Here is a 24,985-nt window from a genome sequence, read left to right as displayed (position 1 = left end):
AATAATTTTTATTTTCAATTCATAATTTTGTAACATAGAAATATGATTTTATTTGGCTTAATTTAAATGCGTTTACGAAACAAATATGGCGGTTTTCAGGAGGGAATCAGGGAGAAATCAAATTTAACGGATTTTCTTTTCTCTCAGCTGCTCTCAGCTCTCAGCTGCTTTCAGCAGTCTCAGTTGTACACTGTGCACAAGTGTGTGGTATATACGTGAATAAAATGTATGTATTAAAAATTTCTTTTTATTTTATACATCAAATTAAGATTCTGTAATACAAAGAATTTTACAAAAAAAAAAGGAATATTTTTATTCATGTTACAGGATTCCATCGAAACCTAGAAGAAGTGAATCTAGACGGTCATCGGTAAGTATATATCTATTCATATGACTTATAACTTTTCTACCCTATTTTTTAAATTAAAGAGTTATCTATTTTTTAACAATGTATATTATTTTTATTAAAAATTAATAATTTTTAATAAAAATTATGTTGGTAGATTCTTAAACCATGTAAACCACGGCAACCATTACAAAATGTAAATTTTGATTCTTCGTCCAATGAAAACAGTCCAACTTCATCAAAAAACAAGAGACGTGTTAGTTTTGCGGAGAAAAAACATGTCAAGTAAGTAGTAATTTAGTAATGCTTGGTTACAATTTGTTGCTCAAATCTTATTTTATTCTGTGCAGAGAATTTTGTCATTCTACTGAACAAGGTACTGTATGGGATAGTACATATGAAGAACAGGATTCTACTTTAAAAGGATCTTTTGTAATTGATCAGAATGTTGAAGGTGAAATGATAGAAAATATATTACATGTCTCTATAATAATGACTGTATACATATTTGTTCTAAAAATAGTTTGTGTTATCCAAATAATACTTATTTAAAATAATAGAAAATATGTTAAGAAGGATTACGAGCCAAAATTAATGTACATAATTACATATTACATTAAACAAATTTAATGTACATAATAAGATACAAATAACATTAAAATAAATAAAAATAAGAATATGCCTATCTTAAATTAATATTTTCAATGTTATTTGTATCTATTATGTACATTAAATTTATTATTTTGGCTCGTAGCTCTTCTTAACATATTTTCTTTTATTTTAATTATTTGAGTCATATTATATATATTATGTATTTTAATAGGTACCTATTTAGTTCATAATCAACTACCGCAAGGATCTATCACAATAGCCAATGAAGAAAATAATGATACAAACTGTAATTTAGGTTTTACTACAGTACTAAATAAATCTTGTATATCTAATGATTTGGTATCAAGTAATTTGGATACAAAATATATGCAGTTGTCTGATGAAGAATCTCAATTTGGACAAATTATAGTAACAGATACATCTAAAAATATAAAATCAAACAACATTACGATATATAGAGATTCTGATGAAGAAGACTGTGAAGATAATGTTGCCAAGAAATATCCTTCCGAGTTCTATTCTAATAATGTTGACTCTGAATTAGACAAAACACGTATTCAAGATTTCTCTATGGAGCTAACAGCACCAATATCTACATTTTTAGTATCTTCAGATTTACAAGAAGGTAACGAAAATAATAATAACATAAATAATTCAAAAATCAATACTACTAATTATAATCGTGTATCAATGAAATATATTATTAATTGTAATAATGTATCAATGAACGTTATCGAGGCTGTACCAATATTTGCGAACTCTGTTGTTTCTAATTTAGGAATTTTCGAACAAATTTCCGACAATATTACAAAACTGTGAACATATGAAATGAAATGCTACAAATACTCATAATACACTATTTCCAACAAATTTACAATGTAACATTATTTCTGAGAGATTTCTGAATATATACCAGATGTAAGATATGCCAACGACTTAATGTATTAACATCTAGTACAACCATTTACATTCCATTGATACATGATTACAATGTAGTATTTGTTTTTGAATTACTTATGTTTTTGTTACAGATGCTGATATATGTCATACAAATAATACAATTTTCGATACTTCAATGGAAATGACTATGGCATCATCTAAAATGAATGAAAAGGTCAATAATGAAATTACAGTCAAAGAAAGAGCTCTGATAAAGGATCAAACTGATAAAACTGAGATTTTTAATGATGTACTGATGGAAATGACAAAACCTCTAGGTACCACATTGTTTTCAAATGTTTGCAATAAGGAGAATATTAATGTGGATGAACCAATATATTTAGATGATAGAACTATGTTTTTCCATAATGTATCTATGGAAATGACCAAGGCAGTGTCGACAAGAAACGAACAAGAAATTACTGATAGAATTATTTGCAAATCATCTGAAGAAAATACAGGTAGTAAAAAGGATATAAATAAATCGGACTGTTTTAATGAAAAAACACTAACATTATGCAAGTCTATGGAATTTACTGAAATTCTACCAGTTCCCTCATACCAAGAGAAAATGTTTCATGCTGCACACATTGCTCACTCAAACAAAAATACATGTGAAATAGAAAAAAACGATCAAACTAAATTTTTCGATGATGCATCAATGGAAATAACAAAGTCATTAAGTGTAGCACCTTTAAACATTGACAAAGCGAATTTAAAAATTGATGAATTAATATCAAAAAATGATAAAACTATACTCTTCCCTGATGTGTCCATAGAAATGACTACAGCGATATCAAGAAAAGAAATTACTCAACCAATTTGTAAATCAATATCTAAAGAGAATACACATGAAGAAAAAAATAGGAATGATTCAATTTGCTTTAATGAAAGAACCAAATTGTTATGTAAATCTATGGAATTTACCGAAGTCGTCCCAATCTCTTTGCACGAGATAATATTTAGTACTACTGATACTACTCATACTACACAGTCCGTATCATTTTCTCAAACGTTGTCAAAAACAATCTCAATACCAACTGAAAATTTCGCGAGAGTATCATGTCAAACTGATGTAGTTGCAAATAAAACCATTCAAGATATATCAATGGAAATAACTACTGCAGTACCATCAACATTATATCTTACACAAGATGTGAAAGTAAATGAAACAGAGAATTTAATCATTTCTAAAAATGATGAGTTCCAACATTTAATGACAAATAATAATCTAACAGAATTAAGGAGAGATGTAACAAAAGAAAATTTTACAATTCCAAGGGAAATTATAGAAGCAGAAAATATTAGACACGATGAATTGTCTAACATTTCCATTACTCAATCTCCACTGAATAATTCATTAAGTACAAACTCAAAAAATGCCAGCGGTAAAAAAAGAATGTCTGATGACAATGAAAAATCATATTCAAAACGAGTTCGCAATTCTTTTATGGAAATTCAGTCTTCTCAAGTATCTTTAAGTGATGTACATTCATTTTCTAGTACTGGCGCTAACTATGTAAATGATTTAAATGATATTGAACAAAAACATAATGATTCTGTAAAGGAAACAATAGATCATACACAGATATCTGATTCAAATCTTAGGAATAGTCTAGACGAGATTAGTAAATATAGTTTTTCAAGAAAAAGTTTAACACATCTGAAAGATAGTTTCGAAGAATTACAATCAATTAAACCACCATCGTTCGTACATTTAGACAGCGAGGAAGAAAGCTCTTTCTACGAAATTCAACATGAATTTCAGTCATCGACCATCACTGATATACCAATAAATAATACTTCTAACCAATTAATAGTAAATAATGTGACAGAATACAACTGTCCAACAAATTCGAAAGAAAACGATTATTTCACAATTTTAAGAGAAAAAGAGGAATCAAGAAATACTGAGAACAATCAAACAGAAGATCGCCACGAAAATACTATAATGAATAAAGCTGAAGATAATCAGGAAATTGATTGCCAAGTGATAATAAAGACAATTATCAATGACAATCAACTTAATAAATCAAATTATCATACGACAAAGAATATTAATGAGAAAACCGTACTATCAATGAATGCTAAGGATGAGAAAATTGTAATAGTACAAGATCTTAATCATTCCACATCATTATCAAAGAAATTGAAGTAGCTGGTAAAATCTGAATATTGTCCTTGCTCTTTAATATTATTCTGTAATTTTGCGTCTTTAGTTTCTTTTTTCTTCCGAATATATTTTTTTTTTATTTTTGATCACCAGCTACTTCAATTTCTTTGATAATGATTGATGTGAAATGATTAAGATGTTGTACTGTTATAGGAAACAAAAAAACGTAGTGATCATCTCGAAGGCACAAGAGTAATAAATGAAGAGCAAATAAATCCTGAAAAACATAAAATAAATTTAAATGATGAAGTGAAACAACAAAATATGAGACAGAAAGACAAATGTGGAACAGAAGGACTCGTAACAACATATAATGTTAGCCCGACTAACGAAGACGTTAAAAACGAAGATCCATTTGTAATATTATTGCAAAAATTAGAAACGCATGCCGCAGGGTACATATATATTTTTAATATATTTTATTATTGAAAAGGAATTAAAGAGACCTAATGTTATTTTGTTGCAGGGACGATATTATTTGGAACATATATTATAAGAATGTTAACAGGAAAATGATCGTTTTTGGTTTCATAGCAAATTCATTATTGATAGCGACATTTTTATCATATGATTTTAATGACTCTGAGAAAAATTTAATTAAAGAAATCAAGATTATTTCCCGCCTTGCAGGTAATTATGCAAATATTAAGTTAAAAAATAAAGTTACGATATTTTAATTTGTTTTTTTTAATAGATGATTCAGGAGTATTCTCAAAGATAGTTCATAAATTAATTCTGGAGAAAATAAATGCGGAATTACTTACAAGTTCGTATAGAACTCATCAGGACATCCTTCCAATGTTAAATTTTATTTCAGAAGATGTAAAACTAGCGATGAATTTCAAGTTTGATTTGAGGCGTTTGGATGATTTAAATTTAATGGAGATTACTAATGACGAGTAATAATTTACATCAAATTATATCATACTGTTACATACATAATATTATTATTTAAAATGTAGTCAATATGTACACCGATTTGACACGAAATTATGATAATCTATTTATTTCAGAATTTCATTTACATCTCGAAGCAAACGGTTGGATATTATACTGGAAGTTACGATTAAAATTAAACGATTTGATAAACTTACTTCAAATGATATCAACTGTTATTGTATACTAGGTAGACTAAAGTAAGTTTAGATAGTTTAGATAGTTTGAATATTTATTTGAAAATTCGATATTATTTTTTTCTGTTTTTTTTTATAGGGAAACAGACATTAAAAAATTAATTAAAAATGTAAAAAGAGACCACAAATTTTTACGGAGATATATGAATGATGTTAAGGATTACATCGATATAATGGAAGAGACTTTTAAATAATTTAATGATTGAAAATGAAAAGTTTCCAATTGATCTTCTAAAGTATTGATGACTTTTTCATAATAGAAGTAAGTTAGAAATGTAATAAATAAATTTGTTAATATTTTGAATAATCGTGCAATCATTCACATTCGGAAAGTACTCGATCATAATAAATTTTTTATCTTCGTTACTATTATATGTATAAATAAATATAAAATATTTTTTTATAAAATTATTTGATACATGATAAAAAACAAAAATAAAATAATAAAATATATAATTATACAAAAATGTTTATATATATATATATATATATATATATATATCATAATTTGACTTAAAAATTCCTTGATCAAATTTTTTATGAAAACTTTGTATAAATTTTAATGATGTAATGCACTTTCATGCTTCTTATATTTTACTATAGCGTAATTGCATCGTGAGCAAGTTAAATTGTAAAACACAAAAGTCAATTAACTTCCAGTGCAGCTGGTTCAGAAAACGCAACTTTTTATGCAAGTACACAAACAATGGATAGTATATCGACGAAACGATCGTCTTTCACGGAATTATACGATTTTCCGTCGCGATCTTGAAAAACGCTGTTCACGATTAAATATTAGTAATGGACTTTAATCGTGGGCTCAATTTATTGCAAATCGACTTTATTATAGTTATCATCTTCACTTCGATCCTCTTTCGCGCGCACGTGATTAATTCTTTAAAATTAATTTTATAATAATTTACTTTTTTATTATCTTAGTCAAATTAATCTTGTTTTTATGAGAACACGATATTAAAAATAAGGTAATACTAATTTATAATAATGGTATAAAATGTAATCTGACTTGAATATCAATTTTTTTAAATATCCACTAGATTAAATTTTCCTTATATGAGAATCGTTTTTTTTTTTGGTCGTTATGCAATAAAATTTAATCATTGTCGGTTGTGCTATCATGAGTTATTTTTCTGCTGCTACGTAAGGAACTTTCGCCATTTTCATTAGAGAGTCAATTAAGAAAATTCTTATAAAATTACGAGAATAATTTCACAATAAATAAATTTTCAAATGCTAATTTTTAAATGCGATATTCGATTTCTGGCGTATTATAAACATCTTTGTTAAAGAAGTTGGACTTTCTTTCACCGCGACTGTGCCAGTCTCTTGTTGCAGCGTGGGCGTAGAGGCCCGGTTTTACGTGATTTCGTAACGACGATGGCAAACAGATTTCCAGTATCAAAAGGCATTTCGTGAGGATCCTGAAGACCTTCGAAGTCCCCTACTACCCCACCTACTCTCTCTTTTTTTTCTCTTTCTCACCGGCTTCTGCTTCATCTTCTCTCGAGTTCTCATGCATACGAAAACAACACATGCAAAGATCATTTGGTGCTACTTTTTATACAGTGCATGGATTAAATAATTAAAGAAAAAGACTTGTTACTTCGTGGAAGTGGAAAAAATATGACCCACACAAAGTTGTTTCCTTATTAGACGAATTAAAAAGATTAAGATTTTCTTAATTTTCTCCTTATTTGATAAATCAATTGATTTTTTAATATTCTTAGAGTATGAGTTTTTGATATTCCAAAGATCAAGATTTTCAAAATATTTATATTTAAAAAAATACATCGGATCCTCTATTTGCTTTTTCTATTCGCTCCTCTTTTTTTCCAGTGATTCACACGATATATCGTCGACGTTGTCATTCTCGTTCTTTTCGTTGTCGTCAATGGTGACGATACCTGCTCCAGCTCCGGTGGAGTCAGTACGGAAAGCGCGACTATGGCAAGTGGGCGTAAGAGCCGGGAGAGAGAACGTCGTCCTGTGTTCCATACATGGCTATGCTATGTGGAAACCAAGAGACACAGAGACGGACGGACCGACATGGACCGGGGGAGTCCCCACCGTGTGGACGGTGGAGGCGACGCGACGGTTTCTCGTCTCTCGAAGCGATTGCCGAGCATGCTCTTGACGCATAGTGCTTCGAAGCACACATATCGTACGATCATCTTACTTACTATTATTGTTCGCGCGTTCATGTCACCGCGCTCAAGTTTTCTTCGCACATGCGGTACCAATTTTCCACATGATTCGACAAAACGTCGGACGAATTATGCATTATGTATATGTGTGACAGTGTATATCCTGGTGAACGCATTTCAAACATCATCGTTGAATGCTGAGATCGTCAACTTTGTGCTATAAGAAGCGATTCCTTGGCAAGGCTTGTGATGTACAACAATTATGCGGCGATATCGCGAGGGATAAGGTACTGAGGAGTCGAAATACTGCTAAACGTGACAACTTAGTAGAACATAAGCAGGAAGAAACTCGCAGACTCTTGAAGAAGGGATATGGTGACAGAAAACGTCTAAGGATCCTTGAAGATTATTCTTCATTAATATAGCACAATGCACTCGCCGCAAATACTTGACCGGCGTGGGTGCTACTGGGTTCCTCCTCCGCTTTAAGACCGAGGTCAGGTGTGGGAGGGTGCAAGGGTTGGCAACACGCTCGAGGAGACTGACATATTATATATTAGAGGTACGTACTCTCTCTTTAGCGTTCTCTAACTATATAATATAGTCCACCATCTCCGTCGTAGAATATACATCTGTCTTTCCTGCGTGCATACAAGAATATTTTTATTTAATATGTTTATTTTCTTTCTATAAAATAAAGACATACCTTTTTATATTTTATATCCTTATGGGCTATTAGACGCAATGCGAAAGAATACAAATATTTGCAATATAAATAGTTTTTGTACAAGAGCGAAACTTCTGCGATACATATATTTATGTCCAAAAATAATAATAATAATAATAATAAATTCATCTTTTCGCGAATTTTCTTTTTATGAAACTATCTTTTTCCGCCAAGGATTCTTTTTTCAAATTTATCAAAATTCTCCACCATCTTCTTCGTAGGATGTTGATACATTAATATCTCATTCATAATTTCCATCGGATTTAATGGATTGGATTTAAGAGTAAGTCTTCGATGTAGCGACAGCACCTTCTCTACGGCTTTCCGGATAAAATCCAGAGGGACCCCAAGAGACATTTTGGCCAAACAGGAGACATCGATATTGCGATCAACGCCGTGATATTTCATTAATAGATTCTTATAGAACATATAAAGTGTGTTATAATCGGTAGTGGGTACCCTTATAAATTTATTGTAGAACCTGATGAAAGCGGCTGTCGCCTTATGAGGTTCTGCAGACAGCGAGAGAAATAATATCTGTTGAAAATGAATTTGTCATATTAATAATATGAAAATCAGATTTTATTTATGTATGCTGGATATTCTTTCATTTGTATAATTATTTTAATAAATCTCATAATTTTTATATTTTAATTCAATCTTACACAAATTGAAAGTCGGAATAAAATATCCACTTTTCAAGTATCAATCTACCTTCTATAATATTACGCCAGTGAGTAACAGTATCTGTCCGGAATTTTTAACACTCTAAATCCTACGTTAACTCGCCGCCACCTACGTCCTCATACGGCAACCATATATACAGGTAGGAGGTGTTTCATTGATGAGCAACCTCGAGCGACCGAGATGAAAGATTTGAACGGCATAAGAGAAAGAGAAAGAGAGTTCAGTATATGTGGACTCGTCTGAGGTGGCGGCGATTCATTCATATTGAAGAAAGATCTCAAACAGGAATAACAAGAATTTTACAAAGTGGGCGTTGTTCGATTGCGTACATGCTTTGATATAGTCCTCCAATTTAGGAGTGTCACTCCGCGTTCTCACGATATATATATATATATATATTTTTTTTTTCCTAATGTCAAAAGATCTTTAAACATTATAGTGCAAAGCGCAAGCTGAGAGTACAATATTGACAGAGCAGTTGCGTTATTACAGATAATTAATAAAAAGTAAATCACACGACAAAATAAAAAGAATTACCAAGAGAATAAAAGAAAATTATTTGCCAATTTCTTTGTAGCTTTACCTGGTCGCCTTTTTTAATGTCTTTCATTAGTTTATTAAAATATTTGGTGAATCGTTTGGGTTGAAGATACTTTTCCTCTGGTGGAACTTTTTTCAGCCATGGTTTTTCGCCAGCATCGAGAAATATGATGGAAGGTGCATAAAAACGAGCCACTTTAGAAATTATATTGATGAGTCTCTTTTCCTCGCCTATATATTTATTAGCTAAAACAGATGCTGATACGTCGAAAAGTAATGCGCCGATCTAGGAAAATTCAAAGAGATACATAGACATAAATACATAGACGGAGGAATACAGTCTACTACTTTAATTTATGATATTATCATTGTATTACAAAGAATTGAAAAACTATTGTATGTTATATTATATATATATATATGTAACATATTTTGAATATCTTTTGACGTAATGATTAACATGAGAAGATACATAATCAAGACAAAGATCACCTCTGAGCAGATGGCATTCGCAAGCGAGGTCTTTCCGGTTCCTGGTAATCCATAGATGCACACAGAACGCACGAGCGGTGCAAGTTGATGTGTCTCCTTGGAAATTAAAGGCAATATGCAATACTCTAAGACGAGCTGCTTTACTTCTCCGAGTCGATGCTTGTGATCCCGGAGCTCGCGACGTGCCTCGTAATTTTGATAGGATAGATCACCAAACCAATCGCGTAAAAAAATAGTTTGGTAATTCCTAATGATTTCAGCTTGTAGAAGCTCGCTAAAGAGATCCTCGATGGCCACATCCTCCAAAATGTCTTTCTTCTTTTTAATTCTGATCCTTTCTGTCAATAATTAATCAAAATTCAAATTTTTGTTTAAATAATAAGTGCAAAAGTTTTAATTATTAAGTTGTATCGATTACTTTTAGCCTTCTTGGGTTTATCTTTTCCAAGATCCTTCAACAATGCCATATTTAGTAATTCCAGTTCGGCCCTCATCAATTCATCTACTATCTCCCTCATTTCAAGCTGCAACTCATAACAAAGTTTCTCAGTGATTAAATCCAAATATTCTTGTTCCAAATATGTTTCGTCACGAAAGCTCCAATTTCGAATGAACTCGTTGTTTGCTTCCTCTAAGCAGGACAAATTCTTTGTTTGCGGCATTTTCCAATGAACAACTTCGGCCTTGATAACTTCAGGTTTGGGAGATCTCTCTTTTTCCTTGGCTTTTTTCTCCTTTTTTAATTTTTCTATTAAATATTCCTCTGGCGTCAAGGTCTGTCCAGTTATAATCAATACACTACCACCCAAATTCGCAGCTGGAAACACATCGTAAAATCCTAATGCGTTGTACCAAATGACGAACCATTCATGAATTTCGTCAGTGATATCCTCCATTAATCCCGGACCTCTGATTTTCAGGAGCTTTTGGGAATTAATTGTTTTTTAATCTTATACATTTATTATTTTTTAACTTATTATCTTTCTCTTGTATCATTTTTTCTTTTACAATAATGCAATATAAATCACGAATTCTGTTTGAAAAATTTACCTTTGTACGTTCGTCACTCATTGCCTTCTTCATGCGTACATCGAACACGGGTATCAGAGCACGTTGTCGCTGAAAGTTGTCATCGTCCTCTGCGATTGTCTTGTTGCATTGCCAGCTTGGTATTGTCATACCCAAAGCTTCTTCGAGACGTGCAATTCGTTTTTTCGTAGCTTTTCTAGCGACATGACGCCGCCATGCACGTTGTATCGTTACTGCTGATTTGATGTATGTAGCGTAATCTATTTCTTTCGGTATTATTTCTCCGAATCTTAATTTTCTGTTGTAATCGAATATACGTTTCACTGAAAAATTAGCATCAATCATAATTAATAATAGGCAAACGTAATAATAAATGTTATAATAGATATATCATATTCAATACCGTTTTCTTTCATATGAGAATGTCCCACTTGAAAAATTTTATTCTAATGAAATTATTTATTTATTTTTTTTTGCGAATATACCATCTACACCGTAGACGCGTCCCTTTCTGGCTCTCTCATGACTCTGTATCAATAATATTGCGTTACGCATAGTTTCTTCAGCAGCAAGTTTCGCTTCTCGGGCGGCTTTTTCCAATGGCGATTCGATTAACTCTACTTGCGTTGGTGGTGCGATGCGCACTTTTCGTCGAGCGCGTTTCTTCAACGTCTCATCTTCCACTTCGGGCTCAATCTGTATAACAGAGAGCCGGAGTTCTGTCGGCTGTGGTACTAGATAGTTAAATTTCAAAAATATATTTAAACTTTTAAATTAAATTTTTAAACGTAAATTGTTGTATTAATTACTTCAACATTTTAATAAAATTGTATTATCAATTTAAAAAAAACGATGAATCGATTGCAAACCTTTGTGAGCACTCTCTATCAACTCTTCAATAAACTTTCTGCGTTCCTCTATACGTTCTCGACCAGACACTGATGCAAATAGCTCGATGTCGTCTGGCGTGAATTTCATTTGATTCAAAATATCGTCAGGCCATCTGTGTGAAGACAATATTTATTAAAGCATATAAATATTAGAGCATATAAATTGATGAATGAGCAAAGAAAAACGTACTGATAAGCTGTACCATCCAGTGTCACAATTTCCTTTTTATATTCTAGCATACGCCCGATGGCACAATCTAACATCTTCTTAATTAATTCCCGTTTCTGTGTCTGGACCATTTGATCATAACAAATGAGGAGTTTTCTTACGATATTACGATATCTATACAAATATTAATTTAAATGATTAATGATTTCATAAGAAAAGATTTTAGTAGCATATCGTGTATTATTTATACCACAGTTAAATTAATAAAATAATTAAATTTTTTATTATATACACATACGCGAGATGTTTTTATAGAATTAATTCGAACACATGCCTCAAATATATAGATAACGCTGAATGTAAAGCAGCATTGTTTTTTGGTGCCTTTTTTTGCAATCCTCTTTCGAGTTCTAACAGTTTTTCTAAGTCGCTTCTCGTGATAAGCCATAACTCGTGAGAATAAACGTGAGACATTGAATTTAAATATGCTTTTCATTGATATTGTAGAATTTTATTATTTATCCTCGAGAAATTTGGAACTTGAGTCATTTCTAAATCATGGTTAGAGAGAGAGAGTGACTGGCGTTTTAAGAATGAATTTGCGTGCATTAACTAAAAACAAAATCGAAATATTTTATTTTACAGTATTACTTATTGTGTCAGAAAAAGAAATCTTTTTCTATGATAAAAATATCATAAACGCAATATACCTATTAAACATCTCTTTTCAGAATGCCGAAATTATTTCGAGACTTACTCATCTTAACATTGATAATGACAGCGTCATGTCTCGACGCAACAGAGGACAATGTCACAACGACAATGGAGTCGATTACATTGATGGCAACATCGATGATTACATTCATAAAGACGACGACCACCGAAGAAAATGCATTGTTGCCGTTGGCGACTATGACAACGCAAGACAATGGCATCCCGAAAAATCTATCCCACGCATCATCATCACCATCATCATCATCATCACCATCATCACCATCGCCATCACCATCGCCGTCGCCGTCATCGTCGCCCTCATCGTCATCGTCATCTTTCTCTGACACTGTGTGGGAATGTCCAAATATCACAAAAGCAGGCGTGGAATGTTCTTGTGACTTTCCACATACACTCAGATGTGCCGGTGATAGAACGGCACTGCAGGTAATTAATTTTAACAACAGGCCATCATATATTAATATATATATATATATATATATATATATATATATATAAAATAGTATAATTTAACGCCTAACTGGCGAAATTAATTAATTCCAAAATAATTGTTAAGACTTATAAATTTTCCTCGGGAAAAATTAAAAAAAAATTAAACAAAAAGGTGAATCGTAAACTCAATCTCTAATATATATATGCGCTTCACAACACAATCAAGATCGACTTATATATTTACTTTTTAAATAACAGTCAAGAAAGTGTGGCTAGTATAGACTGCCAATGGAATACAAATTGTACAATATTATTATTCAAGAATCCATTGTGCCTTCTCTTTTTATTCCTTTTCTTTCTCGGTTGCTTGATCTCTCTTATTTCATATTACTCGATAGCACCTGTTGTTTTATATATTAGCACAGCGAGTAGTCCTGCTGCTCAGTTATGTTTATTAGTATTGTATTTACAATGCTTTAAATAATTTTTTAAATAAATCTATAGAAGAAATACAAAATCAAAAGATGTAATGAATATCAATTTTGAAATAAACAACAGAAAGAATAATAAAATTACTTTTATGTCTCTATTGATCCTCTTAGACTATCAGCGAACATTTGAAACACAGTCAACCGGACACAATATCATTGCTGGATGTGACTGTGACAGGAATTTCTGAGTTGCCGGCACATTTCCTCGAAGATGTCGCACTTCATGGATTAGTTGTCTCCACCGGAGAGTTGCGATACGTTCATGATAACGCATTTACAGCCCTGGCGCGACCATTACAAGCGTTAGGACTGCCCAGCAATCTCCTAGCTTCAGTTCCCACAATCGCATTATCACATCTAGTCGGTCTGGACCGATTGGATCTATCTCATAATAAATTAAAAACATTAGAAGCGGACTCATTCAAGGTATGATTACGAGAAATAAAAATATTTTATATATATATATATATATATATATATATATATATATATATATGAATTCTTTTTGTAAGAAAGAGAACAATATATGAAAAGTTTTGAGGAGATTGATTCTAAGAGTAATAAAATATTCTGTTTCAGGGACTGTCAAATTTGACTTATCTAGACTTGTGTGACAATCTACTATCACAATTGTCGCCGCAGGTTTTTTTAACATTGCCAGCATTACGTTCGTTAAGAATGCGTGGAAATCGCCTGAGTGTTTCCGCCTTGTCCGCGTTGAGAGGTCTGAAGCGCTTGGAAGAATTAGATCTTTCGAACAATTTATTGCTGGGTCCGATGGGTCCCAATCTATTGCCACAAATGCCCAAATTACATTTCCTTACAGTCTCAGAAAACAGTCTCGTCAATGTCCAACAAGGAGCTCTCATGGGGCTTAGAAATCTTACTTATCTCAGTTTGAGTCACAATCAAGTGAGTGCATTCGTTTAAAAGTTTATAAATTAGAGAGAAATCCCGTTTAAAATAATATAAAAAGATTAATTACATCAAAATTATTTTATTTAAATTATTAAATGTTGATTTGCAGATTGATGTATTAGAGGATCATTCGTTTAAGTACTTATCGACTTTAACACGATTGGATCTGGCAAACAACCGTATCGTCGCCGTGTCTAGCGCTTCCTTAGCTCATTTAGAAAAATTAATGTATTTAGATTTAACGCACAATTTTCTGCGTGCATTGACGGCCGATTTGGTGGTGCCATTGAAAAGTTTACAAGATCTACGATTGGATGACAATGATATCACAATTGTAGCTAACGATGTGCTAACATCAAAGCTGCGCCTCAAGAAGCTCTCTCTCGCCGACAATCCGTTAAATTGTGATTGTACCTTGCTGGAGTTTGCTAATTGGCTGGCAAACTCCAGCCTAACAGAAGAGGACAAGTCATCGGCAGTGTGCGCGACACCACCTGCCTTGGAGAATGGTATCCTAATGCAAGTACCGCCGGGCAGTCTACTTTGCGGCGAGCCCACACCACCCATGATGACCCGGGAACATCCGGCAGGTACACAACTAAGTCTTAAAGAATTTCACTACGATGAATCAACCGGTATCAATTTATTGTGGCATGTGGAGCAGTGCGCTGAACGTTATACTTGCGATTCGCTTATCGTCTACGAAACAATTGACGATAACGAGATTCAAACAGAGTCCAGCCCGTTACATTGTGATTCCCGGATGATGCGAGATCCCTGCATTTTACCGGTCACCATACCAGCCTCTCTACATCTACAATTGCATCACAAATATCGTTATTGTGTAGTTTTATTGATACCCAACGTTTATGATGATGTATCCCTTGGTCTAGGTTGTAGCGACGTCATCGTTTTAGAAAAGACTCAGCAGCGAATAGCGACGAAAGATCAATACGCGAAAGAAGGGAATTCTCGTTCTGCAACATCTACGCAAATATCTCTTGATTCCTATTCACGGATCACTAGTGTACACGTAAATGTATCTGATGATAAAAGCTATTTGCACATCGATGTAATTCTTTCCAAAACAAAAGACACGATTATTGATTCATCATCAACCTGCCAATTATCAATCTTCGTATTCAACGAGATCTCCGTAGTACATCGACAGAGACTTAATTGTAGCTCCGCATCCGTCATCGATGTGGATGTATCATTGCCGGGTTATTACAGGGTGTGCGCCAGTTTGGATGAACTCACCAATATTATTGTGATGTCTGGTAATTTGGTAGATGATCGCGAGAGGTTCCGTTGCGTTGAATTAGTCGAGCAGAGTTACAGCAGGTGGAACATTGAAATATTCATTATTATGGTCGTGATCGCTGTTACCGGTGTTCTCCTTGTTCTCCTTGCCATACTCGGCAGAAATCTTGTAAGACGTCTGCGACATCCAAGGATACAGGCTCAATGCTTTTTGCCGGCCCAAGAGTTTGAAATTACTCATAAAGCTCATTATATTAAACTCTTAGCGACGACAAAAGTTTAATAAGGAAGGTATTGATGACGACATTGTTTTTAGAATTCAAGATTCCGAATTTAAAAATTCAGAAATGGAGATATATAAGCAAAATTGGCACATTTTCTCTTCCTCTCTGATGAAATATTAAATTAAGTATGTAATTTTATTCTACACTTTACAAACTGCATTATTTCTGTAAACAAGAATTACTTGTAGCAAAAACTAACTTCAGCGTACTTAGTTATTTGAAAATGTTTATTTTTAATTCTAACATGTTTAATTAAAATTTTACTTTTCTAATTCTGAAACGAGAAGGAAGATATAATTTATTCACGTTCTGTACATAAACAAGATGTTTTTTTAACATTGTTAAAAATCTTGCAAAATGGACAATGTAAGTTTTGCCTTTATATGTCTCGAATTCATTTTCACAGATTGATTTAAATAAATACACAGTAGACTATACATAACGAGTGAATCTATATCGGAATGTTATAAAAAGTAATATGATTGAAGATTATTTAGTATACTTAAATACTTTAAATAATTAATTTTTACAAAATTTTTATGTCTCAATATATATAATATATATATATATTTTTTTTTTAATTTAGTATAGAAACAGAACACACATACAATAGTGTTTAACCCTGAGGGAAGGTATCTTCTCATTTTGTAATATACACACACACATCACACATATACATATAATGTACTAATTAATTTTTTGATGTTATACATGCTGTAAATATGTTATTTTTTTATCGTTTTTAATATCCGCAAACATAGCGTATACTATTGTACAGTAATAAATACATATATAATTACTATACAATATAATATTATATCTTGCAATTATTTCGGTTTGTTTACTAAATATCGAGAGTACTTTTCACAAGCAATGATTGAGAGTATATATAAATAAACATTTATTTAATATATCTTTGGACTAACTTGTTTATCTTTCCTTTCTAATAAATGTAGAATAAATAAATAATGTTTTTTGAAATATCACCTCACATGTAAGAATACATTATCATTGTTGCGATCAGCTGAAGTTGTTTGTAATCTTTAGGCGGAAATTTTTAAAATAAACATATAGCGTCACCTTCAAGAGAATGATTCAAACATTTACGGGATACTCTCGTCAGTGATAATCGCAAATTTTTAATTGTCGATAATGTCATCGTTCTTCAATTATCCTCGAATAATTAAAGAATATTTCATTTTATTTTTCATCATAGTTTCTCTTTTACGCCTAATGCTGGCGCTGTGTACATGCGCCATGTGTTATATGTAAAGCTGGAAACATAATGAAAAGCATAGGCAATAAGAACAGGAAATAACAAATTTCAACCTATCAGAAATCATAATGGTGTAGCCACAATAGAAGGAATAAGGAGTAACGATTCCAACCTATCAGAAATCGTATATTCCCGTGTAACTGATTTCTGATAGATTGAAATCTTTATTTCTTATTCCTAATTCCTTATTCCTTCTATTATGGCTGCACCTTAATTGCATTTTATGTACACTATGCAAGCAAGACGTTGACCACCTGTATGCAGGATGTACATTGTTTGAAATACAGAAAAGAATAATTCTTTTTTTTTTATCTATCAGTATCAAAATTTTTATTTGTCATCGTTAAAAGTGCCTTATCAAATAATTTTAAAAAATTATAAATTTTATTAATAAATTAATATTTATTTCTAAAATTATCAGTTATATTGACACATTTTATATTATTAGTGCTACCATAATTTTAAGTTACTAAATTGTACAATTACGATGGACAAGAACGATAAATTGCAGATATTGAAAAATGCTATAAAAAGTTATCCTGACTTTCCCGAACCTGGAATCATTTTTCGGTAAGTGGATAAGAAGAGTTTAAAATTAACAAAAAGTCAAAGATTAATTTCATTCTACTGTATACGTATTTATTATATTATATAAATTATTTACTTTCAGAGACATATTTGGCGTATTTAATAATATCACAGCATTACGAGCAATGAAAGATTTAATTATGGAGCATATTTTATTTCTCGAAGTCGATTTAGTTGTAGGATTGGATTCACGTGGCTTCCTCTTCGGTCCTATAATTTCTATAGAATTGGATAAACCTTTTTTGCCCATTAGAAAAAAGGGTAAACTTCCAGGCAAAGTCATACAACAGAAGTATACATTAGAATATGGAGAAGTATGTCTTAAATCTAACCAATATTGATTATGTATCAATTACTTTCTATATATAAATAAATTGCCTTTATTTGCGCAGGCCACGTTTGAATTACAAACAGAATTTATTAATAAAGGAACTAGAGTGCTAATTGTTGACGATTTATTGGCAACTGGAGGTAAAATAAAATTACATTACATTACATTACATTACATTACAATGAATTATGTATTATTTTAGTATGTATCAATAAGAGTAACATAAATAAATATTTATTATTTAAAGGTACTATGGCTGCAGCAGTGCAATTAATAAAATCAACAGGTGCTGATGTAATTGAATGTATAGTAATAATGGAATTAACTTTGTTGAAAGGTCGAGATAAGGTCGGTGTTCCTGTTCATTCTTTCATTCAATATGATCATTAGCAAATTATATATATATATTTGCAAGTATAAATATTCGAATAATACAGATAATCAATGTAAAATTATGTACTTTTAACAATACCACAAGATGCAGATATATTTTTAGATTATGTATTTTTGTCACATAAAAATATATTTCTATACATAATGTATATACCTATATAAGTATATGTATACAGGGTGTGCTCAATCTATGGGATTCGCATGAGCAGATAAAGTGAACTGAAATGAGTCAAAAAGCTGCTTCTGCCTACTCATGAGAAAGGATCCTATAGATCGGGAACACCCTATATATGTATATATGTATGTGTATATTTGTGTGTGTGTATATCATGCATATAATTTGTTATGTATTGCCTATTATATAATGTAAAATTTATAAATATGATTTATTAAAAAGTATACAAATAAATTTCATCAAGAAATGTATATAATTATGATATAATTAAAATATATTTCTACTGTACAATTGTATTAAAATTGTATTTTGCTAAAACTCTTAGCAACTGTAATTAATATCCATCCTCGAGCTATCTTAGCGAATCTAAGAAATTTTGTACTTCACATTCAAGCTTTGTTACATCTTGTTGTAATTTTTTATAATTTCTTGAATTAGCATCTTCATTCGAAACTATTTCTTCTACAATCTTGCAATTATTACATTCTTGTTTCCTTTTAGATTTTTTATCGGAATTTTTATACAAATGAAAACAGAATTTTTCTTTTTCTGCATATGGTAACAAGGTCTGCCATTTCCAATTTAAATTGTTAATATGTTCTTGAAAGCATTTCTGTACCTCTGAAATATGAGTAATTAATTATTTCTTTGCAATATTTACAATTTGACTAAATTTATGAAATTAGTGAAATTAGGATGTTACTGAAAATATAAGAAATTAAAGAAAAAAAATATAGATTGAGTATATTTTACCATTTATTCTTGCTTCATGAATTTGCTTTGCAAAAGCTTCAGTCTCTGCATATAATCTTCTCTTTTCAAAATCTGCAACCCTACAATTGTATTCTTGCAAATTTTGTTCTTGCATTTTTAATTTTTCTAAATCTGCAAGATTTTCAGTAAGAAATTTAGGATATTCTGATATAAATGAAGGATAGGGTCCGCTATGATTTAATTGTAATAGCTTATCCCTGAAATAATTTTAAATATTAATATTAACATATATATGTAATCAGTTTTTATAATATTAAAATGTATTACCTCAAATAATAATTAGGATGTATTCGTTTTGATATCTTCTGATCTAGTTTTCTCGCGATCTTTAACAAATCTTTGGCTCTAATATGACTTTGAGTGTTATAAAACGCTTTGACATCTTCAGATGACTTTAATAAAGAAATTATATTTTCTTTCAAAAAAATATTGTACGCAACAACACACATCAATAACAGAGAAGGTTTTTGGAAAGATATTAAATGATCCCACAAAATCAACCACTCGTCTCCTGACAATACTTCGCTCATTGCAGTTTGAAGTAATGGCCATGCATATTCTCTACTTGTGATTCCATGTTCGCAAAAGATGTTCAATAATATAGGATCAGCTTCTAGAAGGATATTCTCAATAATCCCCAAAATATTCAATGGTGGTAAAGGATGGTATTCAAACCACTTTTGGCAATAATTTATTAGTATACTTAAAATTAACTCAAAGGCAAGTAAGGGATCTTTCTGAAACAAATAAATATATCTTACTTTGCATTTTAAGCTAAACAAAATATCTAAAATAAAATAAGAAGATACCTGAAATGTCATAAGAAATGGAAAAATTAAGTTGGGAAGAAATAGACACTGTATTAGAAGAGGACACCATTGCAACAAGCAATCTATTGTCATGGCTAACAACGATGCTTTACTTTTATCTGCCAAGGGAAGACTTCTTAAAGTGTTCAATGCAAATCTTTCACGTGTTACCTTGCTTGTTAAGGCAATATATGCGTTTTTATTAGCTGGTAATTTTAAAATAGTGGACCAAATTAATGTACGATATTTCTCTGGATATTCTCCAAATTCTTTCAAAATAGGCATCAATCGTTTCGTATTTAATTCTTGCTTCATACTTTGTCTAACGCATTCCAAATGATCACTTATTTTATGCGCATGTACTCTATATGGTTTTAACAATCCGTTAGGTTGAAGACATTTTTTTGAAATTATTTTGTCTGTATGCATTATGTTTAAACATTCTTCCTGATCTATGTATGCTATATATCTACCAGTAGATGAAATTACAAATTTTTTAATCCTATCAATAAAGATAGGTATCTCAAGAAAGGTTAATGCATTTATGTCACAAAATTGAAGCATGTTTTTTGAAGATAGAAATGCAAGGATTTTATTTGCTCCACCATCTAATGGACATGGAACGACAGATAATTGTTTTGCTTCAACAAAATTATTAGGCAAACAAAGTTTCCTTAATAAACTCCAATCATATGTATTAAGAATGCTTATGTTTCTTGTACCACCCATTATCATAGCTCTTCCATCTTTCGTAAAAATAAAATCTTTGATATAACGTATCCCAAATATCTTTGTATCGATTTTAGTATCCTTATGCAACTGTCTCAATGTCCAAGCCTGCATAGTGTCATTGTGATATAACACGACGATATGACCCACATTGGAGAAGGCTGCTTTCTTGATAGCGTTCTTTACCCTAACATTTAATTGATGAACTTTATTATAAGAGTTTAGGTCCCATATTATTACTTCGTTTCGAGAGCTTGTCAGACAATGATGTTTATAAAAGGAAACATGTGTTGGTGCTAATTTGTGACCGGATAACAAGGAAAACTCATTAATATCTGCACAAAGCTTCCAAATCTTTATGTCACCCGTATCAAGTCCTATCAATATTTCCTCTGTACATATGGGATTAAATATTAGAAAGGTAGGTCGCCCGATTTTTCCTAATATTTTGTAACATGGAACATCTCCAGGCAATTCAATGTAATGTAAGTATCCTTTGGTGTCTCCTACAATCAGATATTCTTCGTCGTGATTGAAAGACATTTGTATAAGACAATATTTTTTCTTGACATTTGTAGGTGCATATTTGTAACAGTCATTACTTTTAATTAATTTATTCCAGCCACTATTATACATAATACAAACACGTAATCATGAGCAAAAGTCAAATACAATTATCGTGATTTCTTCAAAGATCTTTTTGAATATATATTTGTTTTATAAATTGTATATTTTCATAAATTGTTCACTTTTCTTTTTCAATTCTGCAAAATAACATTTGTCTCAGATTAAATGTAATATATTTTTTATGCAATATGTGACAATTTATATCTACTTGTCTATGTCAATAGCAATCAATAGCGTCAGATAAATAATTTTTCACACTGACACTGACAGAAACCGGTACATTTAGAAACCTAACCTAACAGTATCGATACAATGTATTACCATCTATGTAATTACCTTTATAGTGTGTAGGATTAAGCCCTGTGTACAATAGAATGAATAAGGAATTAGGAATAAAGAATAAATGATTCTAATCTATCAGAAATTGGATACATCGGAATACACGGTTTCTGATAAGTTGAAATCGTTAATTCTTTATTCCTAATTCCTTATTCCTTCTATTGTGTGCAAGGCCTTACACATGCGTTCCAAAACTCGTCGAAAAATAGCAGTGTTTTAATCTGTGTGTCCATCCGTCGGTTTAATTATTTAACTTTATTTCTCTCTAGTTACCGGGTGTTGTCGAGTGGTAGATAACACAGAATCTAATAAAAAATGGTAATAGACATTATTAAATAACAAAGATACAGTTTTTTGTTATTTCTAATATAAATGTTATTTTGCCGTAATGTGAAAGGTATAAAATAAGTTTGGCGAATACCTTCTCAGTGTACGCGATATTCGATGGCGTTTTGACGATGATAGTCTCGTATCAATTTAATCGCCTAAAAGTCTTTTTTTTATGTGAATAATCTCAAATTTAGCAGTCAACAGATCGTCTACTTATAATGGTGAGAAAGGTCCAAATGTATAAATAATTGCTATCTTATTTTTTTATACACATATTTGTAAAATACTCTGGATTTTGTAAGCGCGTGCAAGGAATGTTTATAATGAATAATACATATTTCAAAGTCTCAAATGTTCTTAACGTCTTTTACTGAATTTTATCTTTTCCGTAATACTTTCCCTAAATGTAATATTATCGAATCTTGCTTCTATAAGGTTTGTATGAATATTTCTTTGTAGTCTGTTGCTGAATTTTTAAAAGGCCTTCCGTCACATGATGAAAATAATTTCGCAAATTTTCATACTGATAATGGAAATCGGACATGTGTCAAGAGGCCATCAGTTTATCTTCCTACTAAGGATTATCCTTCCGAACAAAGTAAGTACATATATTGTAGTATATGAATGATATTTTAATGTAATTAGCTTCTTTATTTTTACAGTCATAGTTACTGAGAAAACTACCATTTTATTGAGGTATCTTCATCAACAATGGGATAAAAAGGTAAAGGAGCAGTTAGAACATATATACTGCATATATATATAGCTGCAAATGATAGGGACTATGAAAATTTTTAGAATACTAGTTTGCGTGTATGTTAAGCAGTATAATGTAATAAATAGGAATGTTATCTTCTTAAATAATATTCATGTAAAATAAAAGGATAGTATAATCAATTTTTAATTTGGAAAAAATGATTGAGTCTGAATTGAGCAAAATTATGAAATTCTTAACTTAAAAAACAAAAAACATTGTAATAAAACTAGTATTCTTTTCATATCGATAATTAATAGGTCTGTCTTTATTGTAAAAAAAATTACCTTAATCATTTTATTAGATAAACTCATATTTGGTTTGTTAAAGAATTTTAATCTTCAGGATTGTATGATACATAAAATTGTGATTTTCACTTTGTTAAGATCATTGTTGCTTTCCATTTTGTATATAGTTTTGTAAGTTTTTCAAACGCATTTTCTATAAGATTTAAGTATATATTTTAGCTTTAAAATAATTTACAATATGACTTATTGTCTGTGTTATTGTGCTTAAATATGTAATTTTTTCTATTACTGTTTTGGAAATAATTCTATAATTAATTATATTTCAAGTATTATTAAATTTCCAGCCATATCTATTTATAGAGTTCCAAATTTTTTATCATATTGACAGATCAAAATTTTTTTTAGACACCATGAAAATACTATTTCCAATCATTAGAATTATTTAAATATATATATTTTTTATTAATGAATATGATATATCTGTATATTCTTTTGGTCTGTGAAGATAATAGAATAAATCGTAATGTATTTTATGATTTCGTTATTTTATAATTAATTTTCCTTAAATTTACATATAGAAATTTCTAAATAATATTGACATTTTATTTGACATTTTGAATTCTTTTCCTTCATTTATATAATATAGACACAAAGACATTCACGATGTAGCAAGGTGCCTTATCATTTGATTCAACAGTGTATTAATAATTAATAATATTACACACAAGTATATTGCTAAACATTTTTATTATATAATTTTTTACGGATATTTTTAATCACAAATATGAAACTCTATAGAATGCAGATAGAAAGAGAGAATTTTTGTCTACCAATGGTGATTCTCAGGATGATGCATCTACAGTACGCAGTAAAAGGCCACGTCTCGATTTAAATAACAGTCTTTAAAATATGTTACTTTTTCATATGAAAATATTGGATAATTAATGATTTATACACGATATAAATTAATTATTCCTATGGACATGTTGATGGATATTACACAAGGGTACATCATTGATTAAACTTACAAAAGTAAAATATGTCCTTTTTGACAATATTTTTTAGTAAATTAATTTTTTTTTATTCTGATTTTGTTAAAAAATTTAAACAAAATATGATGAAACGATGTGCTTCATACGTTTATATCGTGATATATTTTTAATATCCACTTTTTTTATGCCATCTAAATTGTTAAATCATTGTATTAAATATTACTTCACATAGAAATTGTAATTGAAACGGCAATTGTACTATATTTAAATATTGTTTATATTCTTTCCTTCCAAGAAATTATTTATTTTTTTTCATATAAATTATTTATTAGAAAAATGAAACTTATTTAAAAGAAATAGTATACATGTGTATGTAAAAACAAGCAAGTCATTACTATTTCAAATTTTTAAAGCATTTATCTCGTTTTAAGAAACTTATAAATTTTTTACAGTATTTATTATATTATTTGATCTATTGCCAACTAAATTATATATAATTATATATTATGTAATTAATTATAATTAGTTAACAATAATAAATATGTAATAATTGTATTAAAGGAATTATAATTAATTTCAAATAAATTGTTTGTATGTATGA

At 30.5% G+C, this 24,985-nt stretch overlaps 6 protein-coding genes across 13 annotated transcripts; 4 read left to right on the top strand and 2 right to left on the bottom strand.

Annotated features, from left to right (window-relative positions):
- The first annotated feature begins 54 nt into the window (after positions 1-54).
- Positions 55-5,510, top strand: LOC105149319 (uncharacterized). Its single transcript, XM_087412550.1, has 11 exons — positions 55-226; positions 328-370; positions 504-631; positions 697-800; positions 1,170-1,583; positions 1,990-4,001; positions 4,224-4,465; positions 4,537-4,700; positions 4,765-4,969; positions 5,084-5,206; positions 5,283-5,510. Coding segments are annotated over exons 1-11 (3,552 nt in total). The 5' UTR covers positions 55-224; the 3' UTR covers positions 5,398-5,510.
- A 1,549-nt stretch (positions 5,511-7,059) lies between these two features.
- Lrt (Leucine-rich tendon-specific protein) lies at positions 7,060-16,932 on the top strand. The gene is made up of 5 exons (XM_011061603.2): positions 7,060-7,927; positions 12,631-13,057; positions 13,666-13,980; positions 14,134-14,466; positions 14,582-16,932. Exons 2-5 carry the CDS (start codon positions 12,632-12,634, stop codon positions 16,016-16,018), a joined length of 2,511 nt encoding a protein of 836 aa, XP_011059905.1. The 5' UTR covers positions 7,060-7,927; position 12,631; the 3' UTR covers positions 16,019-16,932.
- On the bottom strand, positions 8,003-15,848 carry LOC105149293 (dynein regulatory complex subunit 11). Of its 7 annotated transcripts, XR_015547144.1 has the most exons (11): positions 12,657-12,795; positions 12,234-12,511; positions 11,921-12,073; positions 11,710-11,843; positions 11,326-11,574; positions 10,862-11,163; positions 10,230-10,734; positions 9,812-10,149; positions 9,363-9,605; positions 8,807-9,188; positions 8,498-8,629 (listed from the first exon to the last, which is right to left on the bottom strand). XR_015547144.1 is itself a non-coding variant. In XM_087412555.1 (10 exons), the coding sequence occupies exons 2-10, from the start codon at positions 12,371-12,373 to the stop codon at positions 8,249-8,251; spliced, it is 2,445 nt and encodes an 814-aa protein (XP_087268681.1). In that variant the 5' UTR covers positions 12,374-12,511; positions 12,657-12,797; the 3' UTR covers positions 8,003-8,248. The 7 variants fall into 7 exon arrangements, 6 of the variants coding, with proteins under 6 accessions (XP_087268681.1, XP_087268682.1, XP_011059904.1 ...); XM_087412555.1 differs by lacking the exon at positions 8,807-9,188 and having other exon boundaries at positions 8,003-8,629; positions 12,657-12,797; XM_087412556.1 differs by lacking the exon at positions 8,807-9,188 and having other exon boundaries at positions 8,003-8,629; positions 12,234-12,450; positions 12,657-12,790.
- Positions 16,933-17,248: 316 nt separating the features above from the next.
- Aprt (adenine phosphoribosyltransferase) lies at positions 17,249-19,100 on the top strand. Its single transcript, XM_011061604.2, has 4 exons — positions 17,249-17,865; positions 17,966-18,197; positions 18,276-18,354; positions 18,462-19,100. Exons 1-4 carry the CDS (start codon positions 17,783-17,785, stop codon positions 18,602-18,604), a joined length of 537 nt encoding a protein of 178 aa, XP_011059906.1. The 5' UTR covers positions 17,249-17,782; the 3' UTR covers positions 18,605-19,100.
- Positions 18,325-22,202, bottom strand: LOC105149296 (TBC1 domain family member 31). 2 transcript variants are annotated; one of them, XM_011061605.2, is made up of 5 exons: positions 22,058-22,202; positions 20,366-21,858; positions 19,824-20,293; positions 19,536-19,753; positions 18,325-19,403 (listed from the first exon to the last, which is right to left on the bottom strand). In XM_011061605.2, exons 2-5 carry the CDS (start codon positions 21,728-21,730, stop codon positions 19,135-19,137), a joined length of 2,322 nt encoding a protein of 773 aa, XP_011059907.1. In that variant the 5' UTR covers positions 21,731-21,858; positions 22,058-22,202; the 3' UTR covers positions 18,325-19,134. The 2 variants fall into 2 exon arrangements, with proteins under 2 accessions (XP_011059907.1, XP_087268686.1); XM_087412560.1 differs by lacking the exon at positions 22,058-22,202 and adding an exon at positions 21,930-22,051.
- Positions 22,203-22,446: 244 nt separating this feature from the next.
- On the top strand, positions 22,447-24,982 carry LOC105149297 (DET1- and DDB1-associated protein 1). Its single transcript, XM_011061606.2, has 4 exons — positions 22,447-22,611; positions 22,850-22,988; positions 23,053-23,114; positions 24,191-24,982. The coding sequence occupies exons 1-4, from the start codon at positions 22,609-22,611 to the stop codon at positions 24,296-24,298; spliced, it is 312 nt and encodes a 103-aa protein (XP_011059908.1). The 5' UTR covers positions 22,447-22,608; the 3' UTR covers positions 24,299-24,982.
- Positions 24,983-24,985: the final 3 nt, after the last annotated feature.

Source organism: Acromyrmex echinatior, chromosome 13 (genome assembly GCF_024713525.1).
Source record: "Acromyrmex echinatior isolate Ae372 chromosome 13, ASM2471352v2, whole genome shotgun sequence".
Taxonomy (NCBI): domain Eukaryota; kingdom Metazoa; phylum Arthropoda; class Insecta; order Hymenoptera; family Formicidae; genus Acromyrmex; species Acromyrmex echinatior.
Note: the sequence above shows the minus strand (reverse complement) of the source record. Positions and strands in the feature narration are given on the sequence as shown.